General features: G+C 33.5%; 1 protein-coding gene across 1 annotated transcript; it reads right to left on the bottom strand.

Annotated features, from left to right (window-relative positions):
- Nucleotides 1–1,112: 1,112 nt before the first annotated feature.
- On the bottom strand, nt 1,113–15,663 carry LOC149791346 (uncharacterized). The gene is made up of 4 exons (XM_089969889.1): nt 15,579–15,663; nt 13,280–13,521; nt 11,422–11,565; nt 1,113–6,184 (listed from the first exon to the last, which is right to left on the bottom strand). The coding sequence occupies exons 2-4, from the start codon at nt 13,500–13,502 to the stop codon at nt 6,006–6,008; spliced, it is 546 nt and encodes a 181-aa protein (XP_089826015.1). The 5' UTR covers nt 13,503–13,521; nt 15,579–15,663; the 3' UTR covers nt 1,113–6,005.
- Between the last annotated feature and the right edge of the window lie 3,769 nt (nt 15,664–19,432).

The raw sequence follows: 19,432 nt of genomic DNA, 5'->3' as shown, positions 1-19,432 counted from the left end.
TCACTTTAAAATCAGACGAAGGAACAAAGGTCAATCAGGACGTAGGAAATAACTTTGCTGGGGCATGAAAGTGAAATGAGGTGAATGAGTTACGGTCATATTTCAGATATCAACATGGTCAGTTATCCCGATTAATCTGCTAAAGTCAAAATATCAACTTAATTTCGTATGTGTGTGCGTATATGTAGGTCACGAGTATGTGTGTTACTCTATTAATGATGGGTGGGATGAGTTGATGTTAGAATGTCTACAATGGGTACACATTCCCTGAGGCGAGTGTTCTGTTTGAAATGGAGTTTGAATATTAGTTATGTATGTCCCCAACAGGCGTAGTTTCCCTGTAGATAAGAAGTAAGGGTGAGGTGGAATTTGAAAGTTACTAATATGTATGTCGAAAATTGGTGCAGGTTCCCAGGAGATCAGGGATGGAGGATGGGTGATGTTAATAGTATCTATGTCCACATTAAATGCAGGTTCCTCGAAGATAAGCGGTAGGGATGGGCTGGAATTCGAACATCACTATTATGTATTTCCAGAACAGGTGCAGGCTTCCTATCGACAATGTGTGCGTATGGTTTGAATCTAAATGCTACTAATATTGATGAACATAAGAGTCGCAGATATTATGTGCAGTGGTTGCCTGTGTTCTAATGTTAGTATTATTGATGTTCACAAGAGTTGCATATATTAGGTGTAGTGGTTGCTTGTGTTCAAATGTTAGTATTATTGATGTTCACAATAGGCACAGATTATCCAAAGACAAATGGTGCAGGTGGGCTGGAGTATAAAGTTACGATTAAGAATGTCAACCATAGTCGATTGTTTCCTGGAGACTAGGGTTAAGAGTTAGCTGCAGACGATTTTAAGTCTTCAATTCTAGTTGTATCTTTACAAAAACGTGATGTAGAAAAATACGTTCAGGTCAGTGGGGTCCAAAGGTCTTTTTCTTACATGTTTTCCGCTCGAAATTGACAGTAGTGTGTGTGCGTGTGTGTGTGTGTGTGTGTGTGTGTGTGTGTGTGTCTTTATTGACTACAACTCCAGCTCACGTTCTGAATGAATAAATATGACTTTGTTTTAAATAATTAAAAAGTAAAATTTTAATATCTTGATGATATTGACCAGTTGTTAAAATACTTTATTGCAGTTTGAAAATATCATTTACAAAAGTATGCATCGAAATGTTTGACCTATATAGATTGTCACAATCTTTCTCGCAATAGATATGCGCTTCATCTTTGATATTGTCTTTATTTTCCTATGTTCCAAAAATCTGCATTTACGAAAATGAATATAATGAAAAATTATATTATTATTTGTCTTTATTGCTAGAATTGGAAATTAACTGCTAATTATATTAAGTAAATGAAGACCTTAAGTCGTAATTAATATAATTTTTACATGAAAGAGTACATTGAAAACTTCAAACAAAACAGGCAATCATGCCTCAAGCTGTCAAACTCAAAATATGACATTTAACTTAAAACAGATTTAGTTTTACAAAAGTTTGTTGGAATTCTACTCATAAAGTGGCAGTTGAGGATACGTAATTGCTTAATAGAGACTATTTTCGAACCAGGTTTGACTGCAATTTTTTGTATGCTCATTTTCTGATTGCTGAGATACTGTAATAGAGTAGATGAAACACTATTTATTTAATATTTTTAAAATTGGCCCTGAACCAGTTTAATATGTTTTATACAAATTTCTTTGAGATAATGTTTTTAAAGTTTCAATATAAATGCCTTTGATATAATATTCACCACAAGTGTCTTTCATTTTGTAAGAAAAAAGAAACTTTTTTCAATGAAATTAACTTCAAACCTTTTCTTAACAGAAGCAAAGAACCTGCTGTAACTTTAAGTTTTTAACGTCACTAATTGAGTTACTAAGATTAAAACATAGCACGTGTTTCATACAACATTGTTCTATATTCGAAGTAAGTGGAAAAAAAGTAAACTAATTTTCAAAGAACAGCCATTTAATGTATCGAATGACAGTATTATACCTCGAGCAATTTACAACCCGACAAATATTTAGCTCTCTACAAAGCAAACGACAAGATTGTATATGAATATTCAGAAGGTAGTTTTTCATAATATTGCTGATGAACCCAATGAAAATCGTGGTGAATACAAAACATAATTAAATTATTAACTGTGAAAAGAGGCAGAGTATATAGAATTTACCTCATGATCAGACATAATTTTCCAAATCAAAATGATGTGGAAATGAGAAAAGGAATGCCGTCTAAAGAGACGCCTAAACTTTATGTCCTATGCGTGTACTATATTTACAAAGTTCTGTTGTTGGATGTGTTGAGTTGCAACAGTCAGAAATATTATATAGCGTATAAGAAATTGTCTTCAAAATCATCTCCTGTTAAACTCCTTTCTAAGACAGTTCGCATATTGTAGAGATGTAGGACGAATTTAAATGGGTTATACAACTCCTTAGCAGTTCACCTATGAACAGAGAGTTTTATCAAAAGTATTTTAAACTTTCTTCAAAATGTTTTAATAATTGTGTAAACTACACTGTTATTACCAAGCAATTACATGTTTATTGTATTTTTTTAAACTTTACTATTGCCATGGAGTCATTCACTGTTCATTTATGTATGATGCTGATATTTTACACCATGCAAACTGTATTGTTTACAAGTTCATACACGTCACACCATACAATATACTGACTGGTTACGTGGTTTTCCGTGCCTGCAGCAATTGGTTGAATTATATCATGTGGTTTATGGGAAAGGTTACCAATAGGAGTGAGCTTGTCAGTGCTGGTCAGACAACCGCTGACAGAAGTCAACATTATTCATTACAAAAAATATTCTTTATCTTGAGAAATAGCATGCTACAATATCAAAAAAAAAAAGAATTTATTATTATTATTATTATTATTATTATTATTCCACCACATATCACGTGACAGCATCCCCACCTGTAAACTAGATTTTAAACAATTAGAGCTTTTGTTTGTTTTACAATTCATTCAACATAACTGAATTGTTATCAACACTATATTGATGACCCCTCTATACCCAACATACACATGCACACACATTTGTGACCTTTTCTAACATAGTATTCTCATTTCATATGTGTAAGTCAATGTAGGACCCGAAAGGACTGATAGGGTTCTTACGGTATAAACCAACCCAATCGTTAACTTGAAAAAGAGTCAGTACAAGCCAAATATTGTGAGTAATTCTCTATCACTCATAAAACGTGTACCTAAGAGGTGTGTACAGATGATACAAATGTGGCGAGATATTACATGCGAAGAAAAGTTTTTCAGACATTTAATTTCGCTGAAAACTCATATCGGTCTAAATGGTATGGTCTTTCTTGCTTATCAGAGAACAGTCGCCATCCCACCTTACTCCACAAATAGACAATTACCCCATATTCGACAATACTACATCAGTTCATGCCGATCCTTTACTTTGAAAAATTTATTTTAAGTACAATTCTTGATTATACAACATTTTAATGGATATTCCTTTGCAATATTAAGAATAACTGTTAATTTGACTTGTATCGTAAGGTTTTGAAGGTTATATTGAGCTTACAATGTCAGTGTCTGTGGTTTTTGTCTACAGTCAGGCTTTTGAGAATACAATTGGTGGAGCTTGTTCGGGCCTTCGCTTCACAACCATGCAATTATCTGACAATGACACACCGGTGACGAGACCATGCTGAACAAATGAAAGACTACAACATGAAGTAATGTATGAAATCAAAAGCGCAAACAATAAATGGCTTAGAAAGTTACAAACAGTGCTTGAAAGTCCAAGGCGTGCAAGAATAGACAGGAGCTGTACCACTCAAAACTGCATTATGTATTATTATGAAGACAACAATAAATTACATTACATACAATCTTCTCTCCAAGATTTTTGACCGGGTTTGGTATCTCGGTCTTGTGTACAAATTAAGAACCTGTGGAATTCGATATCCACTTTTGGAATGGTTCAGAATCTATAGAAAAAGATATGTGCTACCAAACACATGTTCGCCGGAATTTAAACAAGTTATACCGGGTGTTGAACAAGAACCAGTGTTAGGGCCACCCCTTTTTTGTACATTAACGATACTGCTGAAAATAACTTTATTCTTGCATGATTCTGTCCTGGCGACAGTTCTGGGACATACAAGTATGAAATGCGAATTAAAATTCAATATGTTTTGAACACAGATCCATAAACTATTAAGGCCGTTGGATACCTATAGCTAGAAACTTTTAATCGTGACAAAACATATGTGTTGCTGTTGACTCTAAAATCTCAATTTCCCTCGTAAATGTAGCCATTGATAACGAAACCTTTAACTTAACAATATGCCATAGACACGTAGACATTCTAATTAAAATCACCCGGAGAGTGACTACAGAAATATACTTGACAGTGATGAGTGACTAAAGAAATATACTTGACAGTGATACTGCCACACTTGCAGTATGTAAAGGATGTTTGGAGCTAATATTAGTAAACCACTCGGACTCAGACTATAATCAGTCTCATTAGAAACATCATTAATTATTACGTGACTTACCAAAGGTACCAGAACTGAATATAAATTGTTTTAAAATACTGTTTGGCCAAAATTAGGCAGGATACTGAAACGATATAAGTTGTATAACTTTAATATTACAAATAGTCAATAGTCATTTTATCTTGATGATCTAATGCCATCTCTACCAGCTGGTCAAATAAGTTATACTCTTGGAAATATATGTCATTTCATATGTTAGTTTAGAATTAGCAAAGATGTCATGTATTCATTCGACCTTATCTGTGTGGAACAACAGCCCCGATAATGTAAGATTTAACCCATCCGGTTTAACTTAGACGAGTTGTAAATTGTGAACTATGTAACCAACCTGTAATGTATCCGTGTTGTGAGAGATAATATTATATCGTCAGTGCATGAATTATAAATAAGTATGGTGCTATATACAATGCCTTATATAATTGCCATGAAATTAAATGATCGTTATATAATTATGAAGATTTCCAACAACTGCACCTAATCAAACTTTACATAGTGTAACAAATTTGGAGACCATCGGAGGATCTTATTTCTAAATCATAATGACCAACATTGACCAGCAGCGATTGACTTGCTTCTTCAAGGTTCATCTCAATTATCTAAATGACCCAAACTATATAATTACAAAACCTATTTTAAACCATATAGTCTCTATAAAGCATTTTCATAAAATAATATGTTACAACTAACTAATAAAACTCAAATTTTTGGGTGTAATGAACGTGCTACTAGAAACTAGTCCTTGTACTGTTTACCACTTTAATTTTATGCAACAGAGAAGACTTATAAGCAGTGAAGTGTTATTAGTGTAATTCAGTCTTCAAATTGCTTTCTACTAACACATTTTGAAAGGTGATTTTGTTGAGACCTTCCATTTTCCTACATAAAAATAGAAACATTTTAACAACTTACGTTTCAATTAAGTCGATATCTCGTCCAGCAAAGACCTCTTGCAACTTGTTTGGTTTATTTATATATAACATTTCTTTTTCTTTCTGCGTTTTTTTAAGCACTTTGAGTATTTGAACTAAACAACAATCTCTGTTAAAATTAATCAGTTTGCAGCCCCTAAAACTAAAGAGCTCAGTCAACGGTCATAATCACAATGTTTTCCCACAGAAAAAAAAATAAAATATTAAGAGCCAACTAGACCAAATATGATAAATGCAATACAAATGTCGATGATTATGGGGATGATAATGATGATGTTGAAAACTTATTGTTGGTGAAAAATAATAAGCCTAGTCCATCCTATCCTAATTGATCTTCAGAAAAAGAATATTTTTACATAGTGATTAGGTACCTATTGATTAAGTACATGATTTTATACCATAAAAATTAATATTGCATGAATGTGAATATACACATTCAAAATGTCAAAGATGTAGAAAACATATCCGAAATTCTCCTTTCGATGCACAAACCGTAAGAAAACCGTCAGAATTTCTAGTCTAATATCCCGACTTTGCCACTGTTGACCTTTACAAGGTCGATAGTTTCCATTATTCCGGCCAGGATTCCGAGACCGAAGACAGCAATGGTGATGTAGAAGCCCAAACTGAACTCCCTTTCATAACCTTTCGCCTCCACCGCGTATACAGCAATAGCTATTATGGCGCAGATCGCTAAAAAATAAAACGAAGCAAAGGCTATAGTACCAGATTCAAACAATTTCAAACACAATTAAATTATTGCGCGTGAACAAAATCAGTATTTGTACAGATACGATAAATAATAAAGACTTAAAAACGTTTCTCCTGGATATAAAAATTAATTTGTTTCATAGACGTATTTGACCATGTTTACGTGCAGATTAAATCGCTGGACGACCTGCGTTCTTTTAATATGAAAGTACACCCTAGTCAGAAGAAACAATCAATCAGATCAAACAAGAAGAGATATTGAAGTCGTTAGAGAGACACTGAGCTTCTCGAATTCTCGAAATGAATATGATTATATGGGTCATTATTTCAGGGACATGTTTCAATATTAAAAATATCCAGTGATCAGCATGAGACAGAACCACTTTTCTTTGATTCTATCTTTATTGCCAATGTCTGAAAATTATGAATTCGACTAATTAGAACAAATATTCCTCCTGTTGTAAATGACAAAATGGAATAGAGGCATTAAAGATTGAACCACTTACTATTATGTTTTGGACTGAGGTTCCTACCGGAGTCGTTTACAAAAAAATTTCACCACTTACAAACAGCAACTAAAAACGAAAGCGTTAGATCAGACAGAACGAAAAAAAAAACATTTCGCAAAAGACAATACAAAACCACCGCGAAAACAACAAATAATATTTGAACAAGTAAAGCAAAAGAATGCAAGTAACAAACAATTTCAATTAAACATTAAATGGACCAACAAGACTAATTGCTGCATAATATAAACAACTTGGCTCTAAAACTAGGAAGCCGAATATTAAGGAAATGAAAAATAATCAGATTTAAAAATCCAAATTCAAAAGACGAAGCATCGAGTGGGATTGAGGGATCGAATAAATATCAAAGATTCATAATTAACACAAATCATCTAAATGCAATCGAAGTTGCCGGCGACTGAACTGAAACTCAAGCCAGAAAAGGCTATGTAGATATGCAGCTGATAGTTTTGTCAGCCTGCATATAAATAATTGTACACAAACACTGTGTGTGTGTGTGTGTGTGTGTCTGTGTGTGTGTGCATGTGTGTGTGTGTGTGTGTGTGTGTGTGTGAACTCTAGCCAGAAAAAGTTATGTAGATATGCAGCTGATGGTTTTGGCAGCCTGTTTATAAATAATTGTACACAAACACTGTGTGTGTGTGTGTGTGTGTGTGTGTGTTCGATGGTATGATGAACAAAGGTCACCTCCTTATGTTTATTGTAGCTGGTAAGAAACATACAGAAAATGCCCAAGATGAAAAACAAATTAAGTCGGTCCATGTAAACGAAAGACTGTTAATAATGGTCTTACGATAGCGGAGTTCAACGCGGGGAGCATACAAAGCAGAGAACCGGACTGAATTGAAACATATTACAAGAATTAAACTAAAATAAACGTAGCTCTTATAATTCGTAAAGGAATGACAGTTATGAAAATAAAGAAAATAAAAAATAAACATGGAAATAAAGGAAATTAATCTAGTATATGTCATTATTGCTAGAATTGAAAATGAGTTGCTAATAATATTAATTTAATGAAGATCATAATTCATAATCAAAATTATTCTTTCATGAAAAAGTAAATTGAAAACATGAAGCATAACAGACAACCCTCCCTTAAGCAGCCAAAATATAAAGATAGCATTTAAAGACTTGTGTTTGCTTCAAAGAGGTTTAAATTTACAAGAATTTGCAGGATGAGATCTCATAAAGTGGGGGCTGAACGCAGGTGATTGCTTTAAAAGGATGACCTTCAGTACAGGTTTGATTGTAATGTGTTTCGATCTTAGCTTTTCTAATTGATAATATACTGTTAAAGAGTAGACGACACAATTATTTATTTATGTATGTATTTATTTATTTATTTATTTGGAAATAATAAAAAAACTTATGTTAATGTATCATTTTCCCCGATTGGTCAGTCCCACCAATCCTGCCACGCCTATTCCGACCAGCTGCGTATCCACATGTCAGTTGTGACATTCCTAGTCTGATCTGTTTTTGAACCGATTTTGACATGATTGTATAGAAACAAAATATATTTTTAAAAGTGGTTTTGAAACAGTATTTTATATAAATTTATTGAAGATAGTCTTCCTTAGTTTTAATCAATGGCTGTTGTCCAGAACAAGTGCATCATCCATTCATTTAGGAAACGAAGAGACCTTTGTCAAGAATACCACTTTCAAGCCTATTGTAACAGAAGGAACGATCTCCGGCTGGAACATGAAACGTTTAACTTTGCTGATTGAGTTTCTTGGGTTATAACATAGTAAATGCTTAGTACAGAAAGTGGAAAGAACGTGCATTAAATTTTAAAGATATTATCTTGCAACCGGATCAATATTTCGAGTGACATACATTTAACTCGGTTCTCTGCTTTAATGTATAAACAAAGTAAAGACAGTATTTGAATCACGTACAACATGGCAGTCAACTTAAATCCATTATCAGCTATGGAAGTTGTTGTCAAGAAAGATGTATATATTTCCACTGAGTGTGATCTACATGATAATCTACAGTGAACCGAAGTACCCAACTATAAAGGAGAGGTCACAAGAAGGTGAAATCGCTGTCTTTTTTTACTGTTACGGTATGTAACCATGGACAAAACATAAAACACGTTAATTGGTTGCCATTAGAAACGGAACGAGCAAGGACAGCGATATCATCTAGTGGATAAATACAGCAAATTATGTAGTGGAAACCACTGTGTACGGTCGTTTCCTAATAATTTGTCATCCGTTTCACAGGTCATGCGTTTTTCATTTATTATTTTTATTCTATATTTTGTTCTTTTAATGTCACCATTAAGTCTTCCGATGACATAATTAGCATAACCAGTGTGCAGTGCACATGTCTGAGGTCAAGCACAATCTTCACAAAGATAACATCATAAGTGTAAATGCTCATCCAAAGTGTGTGTGTGTGTTTGTGTGTGTGTGTGTGTGTGTGTGTGTGTGTGTGTGTGTGTGTGATTTGGAATTGTAAAGGAGCTTTAAAAAAAATTCAGTCATATCGCTACGATGTCTGCAGTGTGACAGTTTATAGTGATGTCTAGGACCGGGACATCATGTCCCAGACATGTAGCATGATGTCCCACTCCAGTCACGTTATCCTGATACGAGGCCAACCAGTTCTAACACTAATCTCTTAATGCTGAGCGGCTAACGAGGCAGCTGTTAATACCATATTTTATAAGCATATGGTATGACTAGGCCGGGGCTCGAACCTGCGACTACCCGCTCTAACCATTATGCAAGTGGAGCATTTGATATTTGCATTTTGATATTTATATATCAAAAGGAAAACATATAGAAGGATAGAAAAGGGATAACGCGAAGAATACCCTTTGAAAACATGAATCGATGGTTTCAATTATGATGAAAATTAGTAAATTATTCCGGAAAATGTGATTCTCCTGACATTTATAGCTGTGTGTCTTTATGGTCAGTAATGCCCAGTAAACGTGATTTATCTGCGTATGTACTACAAAGAACCACCATCAGCCAATAGTTTAAACAGAAGAAAAGCAAAATAAGTAGAACAAAATTGAAAAGATCACCCACATAAAATTATTTGGGATTTAACACACAATACTAAAATTTCTTTTTCTTTTAATTTCTTATTGTCTGTTGAAATAAATCAATAGCTGAAAGTATTAAAAAAACTGTTGGTTTTCACTCTTTTCTGTTACATGTTTTAAGACCACAAATATGATAAATTGGAAATGACAGGTCCTGGAAGTACTGTAGATGATTAACTATATAGATTTCATCCTCCCAATCAGTTCTGTGACTCGGACCTAGACTGTACGATCCGACTGTCAAAATAAAATTACACAGCCTTTAAAAAATTGATGTTTGACTAAAGGAATGTCTAAGTTACAGTACATATATCTGATGCAGTGTTTTTCACTTATACAGGGAAGATTAATTCCAGAGGTAAGATATTGCTTAATCAAGTTTACAGAAAATAAACTTTTGTCATAAATTTCAAAAAAGGTCTATGACGTCGTTTTTTGGCAGACCAGTTTACTGCGATCTTTTGTGTGGGGGTGGTACGTACCACGGTACTTTTTAACTATAACGATCCGTCGGTAGTTTTCGTCATGTACTTAATTTCCAAAGGAATCTTGTTACGAATTTAATGATATTAACAGTGTGTTTTCAGTATTCTTGACAAAATGATTTTAAAAAATAATAAAATTTTATGCTCCGTACTAAACCACTTCACGTACTAGTGATACGCATAACCACTCTATATAGGTGATGCGTTTCCTAAGCCGTTTTTCTATGAATAGAGAGTTTTATAAATGGTGTGTTTAAGCTTCCTTGAAATATTTTAATAAGCAACTTAACAACCTTAATTATTAGAACAGAATATAATTACCAGTTTATTTCATTTCTAGGTATACTTTTCTAATATCCTAATTCACTATTAGTATTTGTAATAAGATGATTCAGCAAAGCGATAAAGTGAGGCCCATACAGATGTTAATATGGATACTACTGGAAAATCCGTGCAAGTCCTCTGACTACCAGAAACCCAAATCCATATCCGTGCGTGTGTGTGTGTTGTTGTTGTTGTTGTTGTTTTTTTTTTTTTTTTTTTTTTTTGTCGTTTTGCTCAGGGTAATCTTGTGCATGCAACATCCGTTTGTATTTTATTGTTTAAATTAGTGTAATGGTTAATTACAAACTGCCTTTCAATACCACTTGAAATCGTGCATGCGAAGAGCTCTAAGACTGCGTGAAAAGAGTTGGATATTTTAAATAGGTGTGTGAGTCAAGTCGAATGTACGTGTCCGTTTTACAAGGATATGTTGATTACTGAGATGCAGGATATAACTTGGCTCTTGTAGATCAATTTCTGACTCGTTTTGAGAAAGTAACATTGGCATCTACCCGATACTCTACGGCAAAACAATCTCATGGTGATATGACGTTTGGTTTATTTTTTGGGCATGCAAAAATCTACCAGTATCATTTTTAATTTATAGATAACTTAAAATATTCTCCGACACATGAAACGTGAATATGACTTGAGTGTACGCATTGGTGTTACTTTCGATATTACGAGACTAAAATATAAATAATATGACTTGAGTGTACGCATTGGTGTTACTTTGGATATTACGAGACTAAAATATAAATTTATAGACAACGACATATTGCAGCAAGTTGTAAATGCTTTTGACAATAATTTTACCTCCTGCGAACGTGAGACAGACGGCTACAATGTATACTACTTTCGTCTTGGACTTTAGGCACATCTGGACGATGACCACCACGACCGCAGCAAGGAATATCAGAAAACAAGAGACAGAGAATGCCCTGACAGCTATTAGCCAATCTAAAACAGTGAAAGGAAATAAAAACATTTCACTTAGACTTATTGATATCCATAACCTTACATTACGGGTCATAACTCGTCTTCCAGTACGCATGAATCTTTGCGTTGGTGTACTTTTTGCAATGATGTTTTAATCAAATATCAAAATGTTTTTTATTATTTTGTTTTCATTCTAGAGACAATATTTTTTCCCCGTCAATGTTACAAAACTAATTAATTTTTTAAAATTTAACAGCGGTTATTCCTCATGTCACAATGAGGTGAGTTCAGTGTAGTGATACGAATAAAAGCACTTTGTTACAGGGTGTTTCCAGTGTAGTGATGAAAAAATAGCAATTTGTTGCAAGGTGTGTCCAGTGTAGTGATGCAAAAATAGCAATTTGTTGCAATGTGTGTCCAGTGTAGTTATGAGAAAATGACAATTTTGAACAAGATTTGTCCTGTGTAGAGATAAAAATAAAGACAGATTGTTACTAGGTGTGCCCAGTGTAAAGATAACAAAAAAGGCAATTTGTTACAAGGTGTATCCTGTGTATAGATAAGAATAAAGGCAATTTGTTACAAGATTTGTCAAGTGTAGTGATGAGAAAATGGACATGTTTTACTATGTGTGTCCGTTGTAGTGATGTGAAAAGGGCAATTTGTTACAAGGTGTGTGCAGTGTAGTTATAAGAATACTGAGCATTTGTTACAAGGTGTGTCCAGTGTATGAATAAGAATAATTACAGTTTGTGTCCAGTGTAGTGATAAGAATAATGTCAATTTGTTACAAGGTTTGTGCAGTGTACTGAGAAGAAAAGGGCAATTTGTTACAAAGTGTGTCCAGTGTAGTGATGGGAATAATGGCAATATGTTACAAGGTGTGTCCAATGTAGTGATACGAATACTGGGAATTTGCTGCCAGGTGTACCCAGTGTAGTGATGAGAAAATGGCAATTTGTAGCAAGGTGTGTCCGGTGTAGTGATAAGGAAATTGCAATTTTTTACAAGGTGTGTCCAGTGTGGAGTTGAGTGAATGGCAATTTGTTACAAGGTGTGTCCATTGTATGATGAAAATAGTGACAATTTTATCCAATAGTCTACACACTTTTTATTGCCTTTCATTTCACTGGCATAGAGTAGAATGTGCATTAATATAATCCATGTTGTAAGTAAACATCATGCATATTCTTTGTTAGCATAATGCAAATTGTGTATTGTAATAACATTCTTATGCCGTTAGCTTTCTTTCCTACTATCCTTTAGTAAATTTTAAACAGTAAAATGTTAAGAACAACATCAAATTTTATGGACAAATTTAAAGTTTCCACTTTATAAATGACTTTTTATTGCAGTTTAAAAAAGGAATACAATTAATTGTTAATGATATATTAAGACATTTTTCCAATTAAAACTAATAACAGATTGTTTAGTGTATGAAAAATGTTTGGAAATAAAATATTGGAACGGAGAACGTGTTCAAGCGTTTAGACATCTACCAAAATATTCAGTACAGTAAAATATATTAACGGTACTTTTCACCAAACCTTAGATTCAAACATTGCCCAAAAGCAACTACCCATACCTTTTGGAATTCAACACTTTTCATATCAGACAGGGTGTTTTTATTGTAATAAGATCAGTATGTTGCAGACATACAGAGAAATATGAAGATTGAAGGGGAAAAAGGTTTATAGACGTTAAGATAGATAAATAATAGATACATGTAATCTACCTGTGTCGGTGTCTTCACATCTTTTGAATAAGTTACTCTCTGTGCAATTTGTCCAGGGGTTACCATAATATGAGACACTGATTTCATAGTCGATAGAGACGAACTCTTTCTTATGAACCAAGTACCACGTGCTGTTAAAACACCCCACTATGTCCAATAGGCAGCAGAATATTTGTAGTACAAGCACCAGCGTGCCCAGTACGGTAGTGCCTTTGCAACACATTTATATCGTTCTTGTTTATCTAAAGAAAGAAATATTTTTTTTTCAGCATGAAGATAAAAGCTGTCCAGTACACGTACATACAATAACTATAACTGATAATATAAAAACTCCTAAAATGTTGCCTCAAAATCTCAAGACAACTTTCATGTCAAATGGAGATTTATATACATAACAATGCTTATTCAGGCTAACTGAACCATTATGTATTTTTAGATAAATGTCCAAAAACAACTCCACATCATCAACCAAAATAACTACTAGCATCCAATAAAGTTATAAACGGAAACGTGAAGACAAATAGCACAGACCCCAGGTTTCCTAAATGATACTAGAAGAATAAAAACACACAAATTGAACTCACGCAACTAAAAAAATGTTTCAGTTGCTATCATTTCGCCTACTCCCTCGGCACTTTTTATCACACACATATCGATTTTAAGAAATGAAAAGAGTGAATTATATAAACAAAATACACAAAACGTAGTAATTTCTTCAATTTATAATTTCTAACCTGATTAGGACGATCCTTAACGATGTCATGTTTGCATTTGAAACCAAACAGCATCTTCTCTACTAACCCGGCATCCATATTTGTGTGGCGAGTTTATATTTTCAGACAATTGGAGTGATGTAGTTCCATCTTTTCCACGAAACAATTCGTAAATTTCGGTAACTTTGGGATTTACGCTCCTATGAATCCATACACACAAGACTGAAACCGATTGATGTTTTATAGTTTTCTGCAATTATTTCGAAAAATTACAGCAGGACATTTCAAATATTGGATACAAACGGCGCATGTTTTCCTTCGATATATGTGTAGCACAAGATCTTTCACCCCTTCACTGAAAATGGACTTGTCAAGGAACCAAAAAAGTATGACCAGAACACTCTCACTGGCTTTGAAATGCAAACAAGATGACGGTATTAGATACCTCCCTTTGACAGTTAGGTCAGAAATTATAAATGAATCAAATGATTACGTGCTGTGTAATTGTTATCCCTATGTTGCTAAAAACGAACCTTTATCATACATTTTGTACAATCTTTCAATCCAAAAGCAAACAATATTTTGACGATTAAGTTTGAAAAGGAAAAGCCTGAACTGCAAACATGGTTCGAGTTTTTGCTTGAAAACATTTCCATTTGACATGAATGTGTTCGAATTCATATGATCGTCACAATACTATAATAAGTCTACCTCTTTTCTTTTAAAACAATGTTAGAATTTTACTCGTAAATATCCAACAGTAAAGTCTCAATTATATATATATATATATATATATATATATATATATATATATATATATATATATATATATATATATATATATATATATATATATATTCAGAGTTTATGGAGAATAATGACGCAAATAGCTTGTAAGTCGAACTACGCATAACACGTTCAAAGATAGCCAACACATATACAGTTATAACCTTCTGGAAAAAAAACTATTTCCTATGATTTTCTTTAGCTAATAAACCTCTGAACCCTGATAGACATAGTGTTCCCTTAATAAAGATAATTTAAAAGTTTATATGTTTAACCTTTGAATGCAATGAACACCAGTATATTTACTGATACCACTACTACTACTACTGATAATAATAATAATAATAATAATAATAATAATAAAACTAGTACTATTAGAGTCTGTATCATTCTGTAATAAAACTAAATCGGTTGGTTAAATATAGCGGCTCCTCCATGAGGTACAACAAAACTCTTAATAAAACTAATTACGAAATGCTACATAACTAGCTCACTGTATCTGGTACTAGATAACTAGCTCCCTGTATCTGGTACTAGATAACTAGCTCCCTGTATCTGGTACTAGATAACTAGCTCTCTGTATCTGGTACTAGATAACTAGCTCCCTGTATCTGGTACTAGATAACTAGCTCACTGTATCTGGTACTAGATAACTAGCTCCCTGTATCTGGTACTAGATAACTAGCTCCCTGTATATGGTACTAGATAACTAGCTCCCTGTATATGGTACTAAATAAATAGCTCTCTGTATCTGGTACTAGATAACTAGCTCCCTGTATCTGGCACTAGTTCCTTTCTACCTTCTGACAATCGCTAGGATAAGCCTGTTTTGAAACTGGAAGCGCGTGCAAGTTAATCGATACTCATTCATTCCTTTCGCCAGCCAAGTTTTTGAATGTAAACACTTAGGCTCATCTGATTATTTATATTTCGATCGCCACTCCCCGTTACATCAGGGGTCCAATACGATATTGTTTATGCTTATTTACTTCATTTTGATTGTAATTGCGGCTTTCTGTTATTATACTGTGCAAAACTTCTGCGCCGTAGTTTTGAGTGGGTGTGGCTGTGTGTGAATATTCGACTTTCACGGCGTGTCACGGATTTAGTTATTTAACATCAAATTAACTACAGCATTTCTTGTGTCTAGGACAATAACATTTTTGAAAAAGCACGACTTTTTAGGATGTATCCTTGAGATACATTGAGATACATTTCACATGACAAATATGTTATACCGTAACAGTATAGTATATTCGTGGTATTAGCATTGCAGACTTGAATATTACCCAAAATATTATTTGATTAACATCATAGTCTGAAGGGTATACATAATGACCTATATTTAATAACTACGAATGTAGTGAGCACAATCGACTAGAATGAATTGTACTGAATAAAATATAGTTATACTAAAACAACTCCTGTTATATATAAACAAAGCAAAACGTTACCTCACAAAATCATAATTCCAAACTATTCGGTTACAAAAAATTTCCCGATATTATTTATTCCAAACGTTGAAGAAATAACAAATTTTCATACCTTAATCTGGCAGCGCTTAATGGCCATGCTTTAGCTCATGGCCATAGCAATCGTAAGCTTTGCTTTGCATATCGTCGCTTTATACTGACTTTTGTCTAGATAAAATGAAGTGCACGAGCTAATCCCCGCCATATTGCCCACATAATTTTTGTATTATACGGTGCACTTTGGATAAGTTTTGCCTCACTCGACTTTAGATAATACATTTCTTTCCTTTATTTTATTTAAAAACTAATTTAATATAATGCACTAATCAGATAAATGAATACTTTTCAGTTTGTGACAGTTGAATTGTAAACAAGTTTCGAGTTATGTGTTTAACTGGAGAGCTTTGTATTTAATTTTGTGCTGCTGTGGCGTTGGTACTTTTTGAGACTCTTCCTGAGTCCACAATTTCGCCAATGTGTGGCGCATTGTTTGCATGTTCTCAAGCAAATTGCAAATTTTGTCACAACGTACAGTAAATTTCTCTAAGGCACAATAGTATATATACTTACTTTAATATTCGCTGAATATCTCCTTCTGGTGGTCGGATCATTCGTCCAAAAAGACCTAGCGTTTCTTGGATGATTTGTTCATAAAGACCTAGCGTCTTTTGGATGATTTGTCTATAAAGACCTAGCGTCTTTTGCATGATTTGTACATAAAGGCCTCGCGTCTTTTGGATGATTTCTTCATAAAGACCTAGCGTCTTTTGGATGATTTGTACATAAAGACCTTGCGTCTTTTGGATGATTTGTCCATAAAGACCTAGCGTTTCTTGGATGATTTGTCCATAAAGACCTTGCGTCTTTTGGATGATTTGTTCATAAAGACCTAACGTCTTTTGGGTGATTTGTCCATAAAGACCTAGCGTCCAAGAGGGGCCCATTGTCTTTTGGTTGGTTTGTCTATAAGGACCCAATGTCTTTTCAACGATTTGTCTTAGCTTTAAGGGATCATAGTGGCAAATGTTCAAGAGTTATGGGAGTCTCGTACAAAGATTTTGTTTCAAGTCTCTCGATAAAAATAGTTGCATTAGAGGGATAAAATATTGCATGAGCCTAAACATTCTCTGCATTCTGTACATGTGTGCAGACTACATCTCTTTGGACGTAGTTTACAAGGTTTAACGTATACAAAGAACTGAGTCCATGTAATATGTAATAATTAAAATTTAAGATTTTTACAATTGTGGTCCAAAATCGTAAAGTATGAATTTTCTTCCTTGCATTTTTGGTCAACATTTTTGGGTTGAAAATTGTCAGGTTTCTTGTTTATCCATTGTCTGCATTTCCACTTTTTAACAATTAACGTACTCGAAATAATCAAGGTCTTTTAAAACGTTTAGATTTTAGAAAGTTTGTAAATTTTTAATTTCAGAACTTTTATTGATCAAATAAACACCGAGATTCGAAAGTGTTGAATATATATTTTCATTTTTATTTCGACAGAGTTTGCGATTTAGATACTGTGTATCCAATTTTAATTTCAGTGGGTAATTTGTAAACTTTTAAAAGCTAACTTTTTGTATTTAGCTCTGAAAATAACACATAAAACGAATTAATAAATGGATATGTAAATAACAAGTGATAAAAGAAAATGTTTTACAATCATCATTAAAGAGGTATTAACTTCAAATTTGAATTTTACACAAAGATGCTGAAAATCATTCCACCCAAACGAGGTGACCTTTTTGCCCTTAGCCACAATACTAATTTGCATTTGGTTCTTAATTACGCACAAGTGTGGAAAGAGAAGTTATATGTCAACTAGAACAGGTCAATAGGCATAACCCTGCAATAGAAATAAGAAACAGAACACTGATCAAGACGGTATAGCCTGGCTAAATCGTCTTGTTTATGTGTACCATACACAGATCATGTGTACCTCGGTACCTGTTTAAAGAATGAACAAAGCCCTAACACCTATCCCACAAAAAGATTAAATAGAAAGGCTATTTATAGAGCAAAAACTACAATGATTCACATTTGCACGTACAATTTATGTTACTATAAATAAAAACCTATGGGGTTTTGTGGATAAAAAGCAAACTTAATACGTATTGCAGACGTCAGAGTGACTTTCACTGAGTTATTGAACACACTTTTAGATATGGCAACTGTTGTCTTTAAGGAGTGGTGGTTGTTGTGATGTGTAGAATTTGTAGATTTGGCTATGAGGAGTGGATTGTATATTTGTTAATAAATGTGCGATCAGATATATACAGTTATACAATTTATCATTGAAAGGGTATATAAGTTCAGCAACGATGTATTTCTTAACTGTGTTTTTGAAACATTATGCTTTTTAAGTCTCCCTTAGGCCTCTACCACCATGTGTGGTAACCCCTCGTAATTTTTTGTCCCACCAGTTTCATTCAGCGAGTTGAGGAATTTAATATTTTGTATTTACTTGTATTGTGTCTACCAAACATTAGTTTGAAATTATGTGATCTTTGGAAATTTTTAGGTCATTTTTACAATTTAAATCTTTTCTGTAATAATACATGCCCGTATAGATGATAAGATATTTCAAATCGTAAATTAAAGGAAGATAGATGGGATAGTATAAAATGTAATTTTTGATTGGTCAGCTTTTTTTAAACATCTTTTTTCCTGACTTTTTTAAATGACGCTCAAGAACTTAAATGTTTCCTGAAATGCACCATTGCCATATTGGTGTACATGAACTTGTAATATAATTTGATATTCACTAATGTAATCTTTGACAAAAAGAACTATGCGAGTTGTTTATTTTTGCGTTGAAATATTCCTAGGTCTTTCAAGCAAATCAGGTGTTGATATCGGCTCTAGGTTTTAATGATATTAACAAATGGGAACTAGACTGGAAATGGGTGTGAAAATAAAATAGAGTATATATGGGTTTGGCTTGCCATAATTGATTGATAATGAATGGTAGATGTTATTTAAAAAGAATCGTTTGAGAGCTTATCCTACTAGCAACTGAGAATAAGACACAGTTTGATGGAATTTCAGTCCTTTAATAGACCTGAATTTGGAACCGTTATTAGCACCTGACTCTTTGATGCGGAATTTAAAGCATGTTTCAAACATACGTAGATCCAGAAAATGTTGTAACTTTTTTTTTTTCTCTACATAGAAGCTGT

This window comes from Sinohyriopsis cumingii, chromosome 9 (assembly GCF_028554795.1).
Source record: "Sinohyriopsis cumingii isolate HCF-2022 chromosome 9, ASM2855479v2, whole genome shotgun sequence".
NCBI lineage: Eukaryota > Metazoa > Mollusca > Bivalvia > Unionida > Unionidae > Sinohyriopsis > Sinohyriopsis cumingii.
Note: the sequence above shows the minus strand (reverse complement) of the source record. Positions and strands in the feature narration are given on the sequence as shown.

Bases quoted from the DNA above. Each gene is read 5' to 3' on its own strand.
- LOC149791346 (XM_089969889.1), bottom strand. From the start codon at position 13,502: ATGTGTTGCAAAGGCACTACCGTACTGGGCACGCTGGTGCTTGTACTA. The intron at 11,566-13,279 runs GTAGATTACATG...TCACTGTTTTAG, and splicing joins ATGTGAAGACACCGACACAG to ATTGGCTAATAGCTGTCAGG. The intron at 6,185-11,421 runs GTAAAATTATTG...TTTATTTTTTAG, and splicing joins CTGTCTCACGTTCGCAGGAG to CGATCTGCGCCATAATAGCT.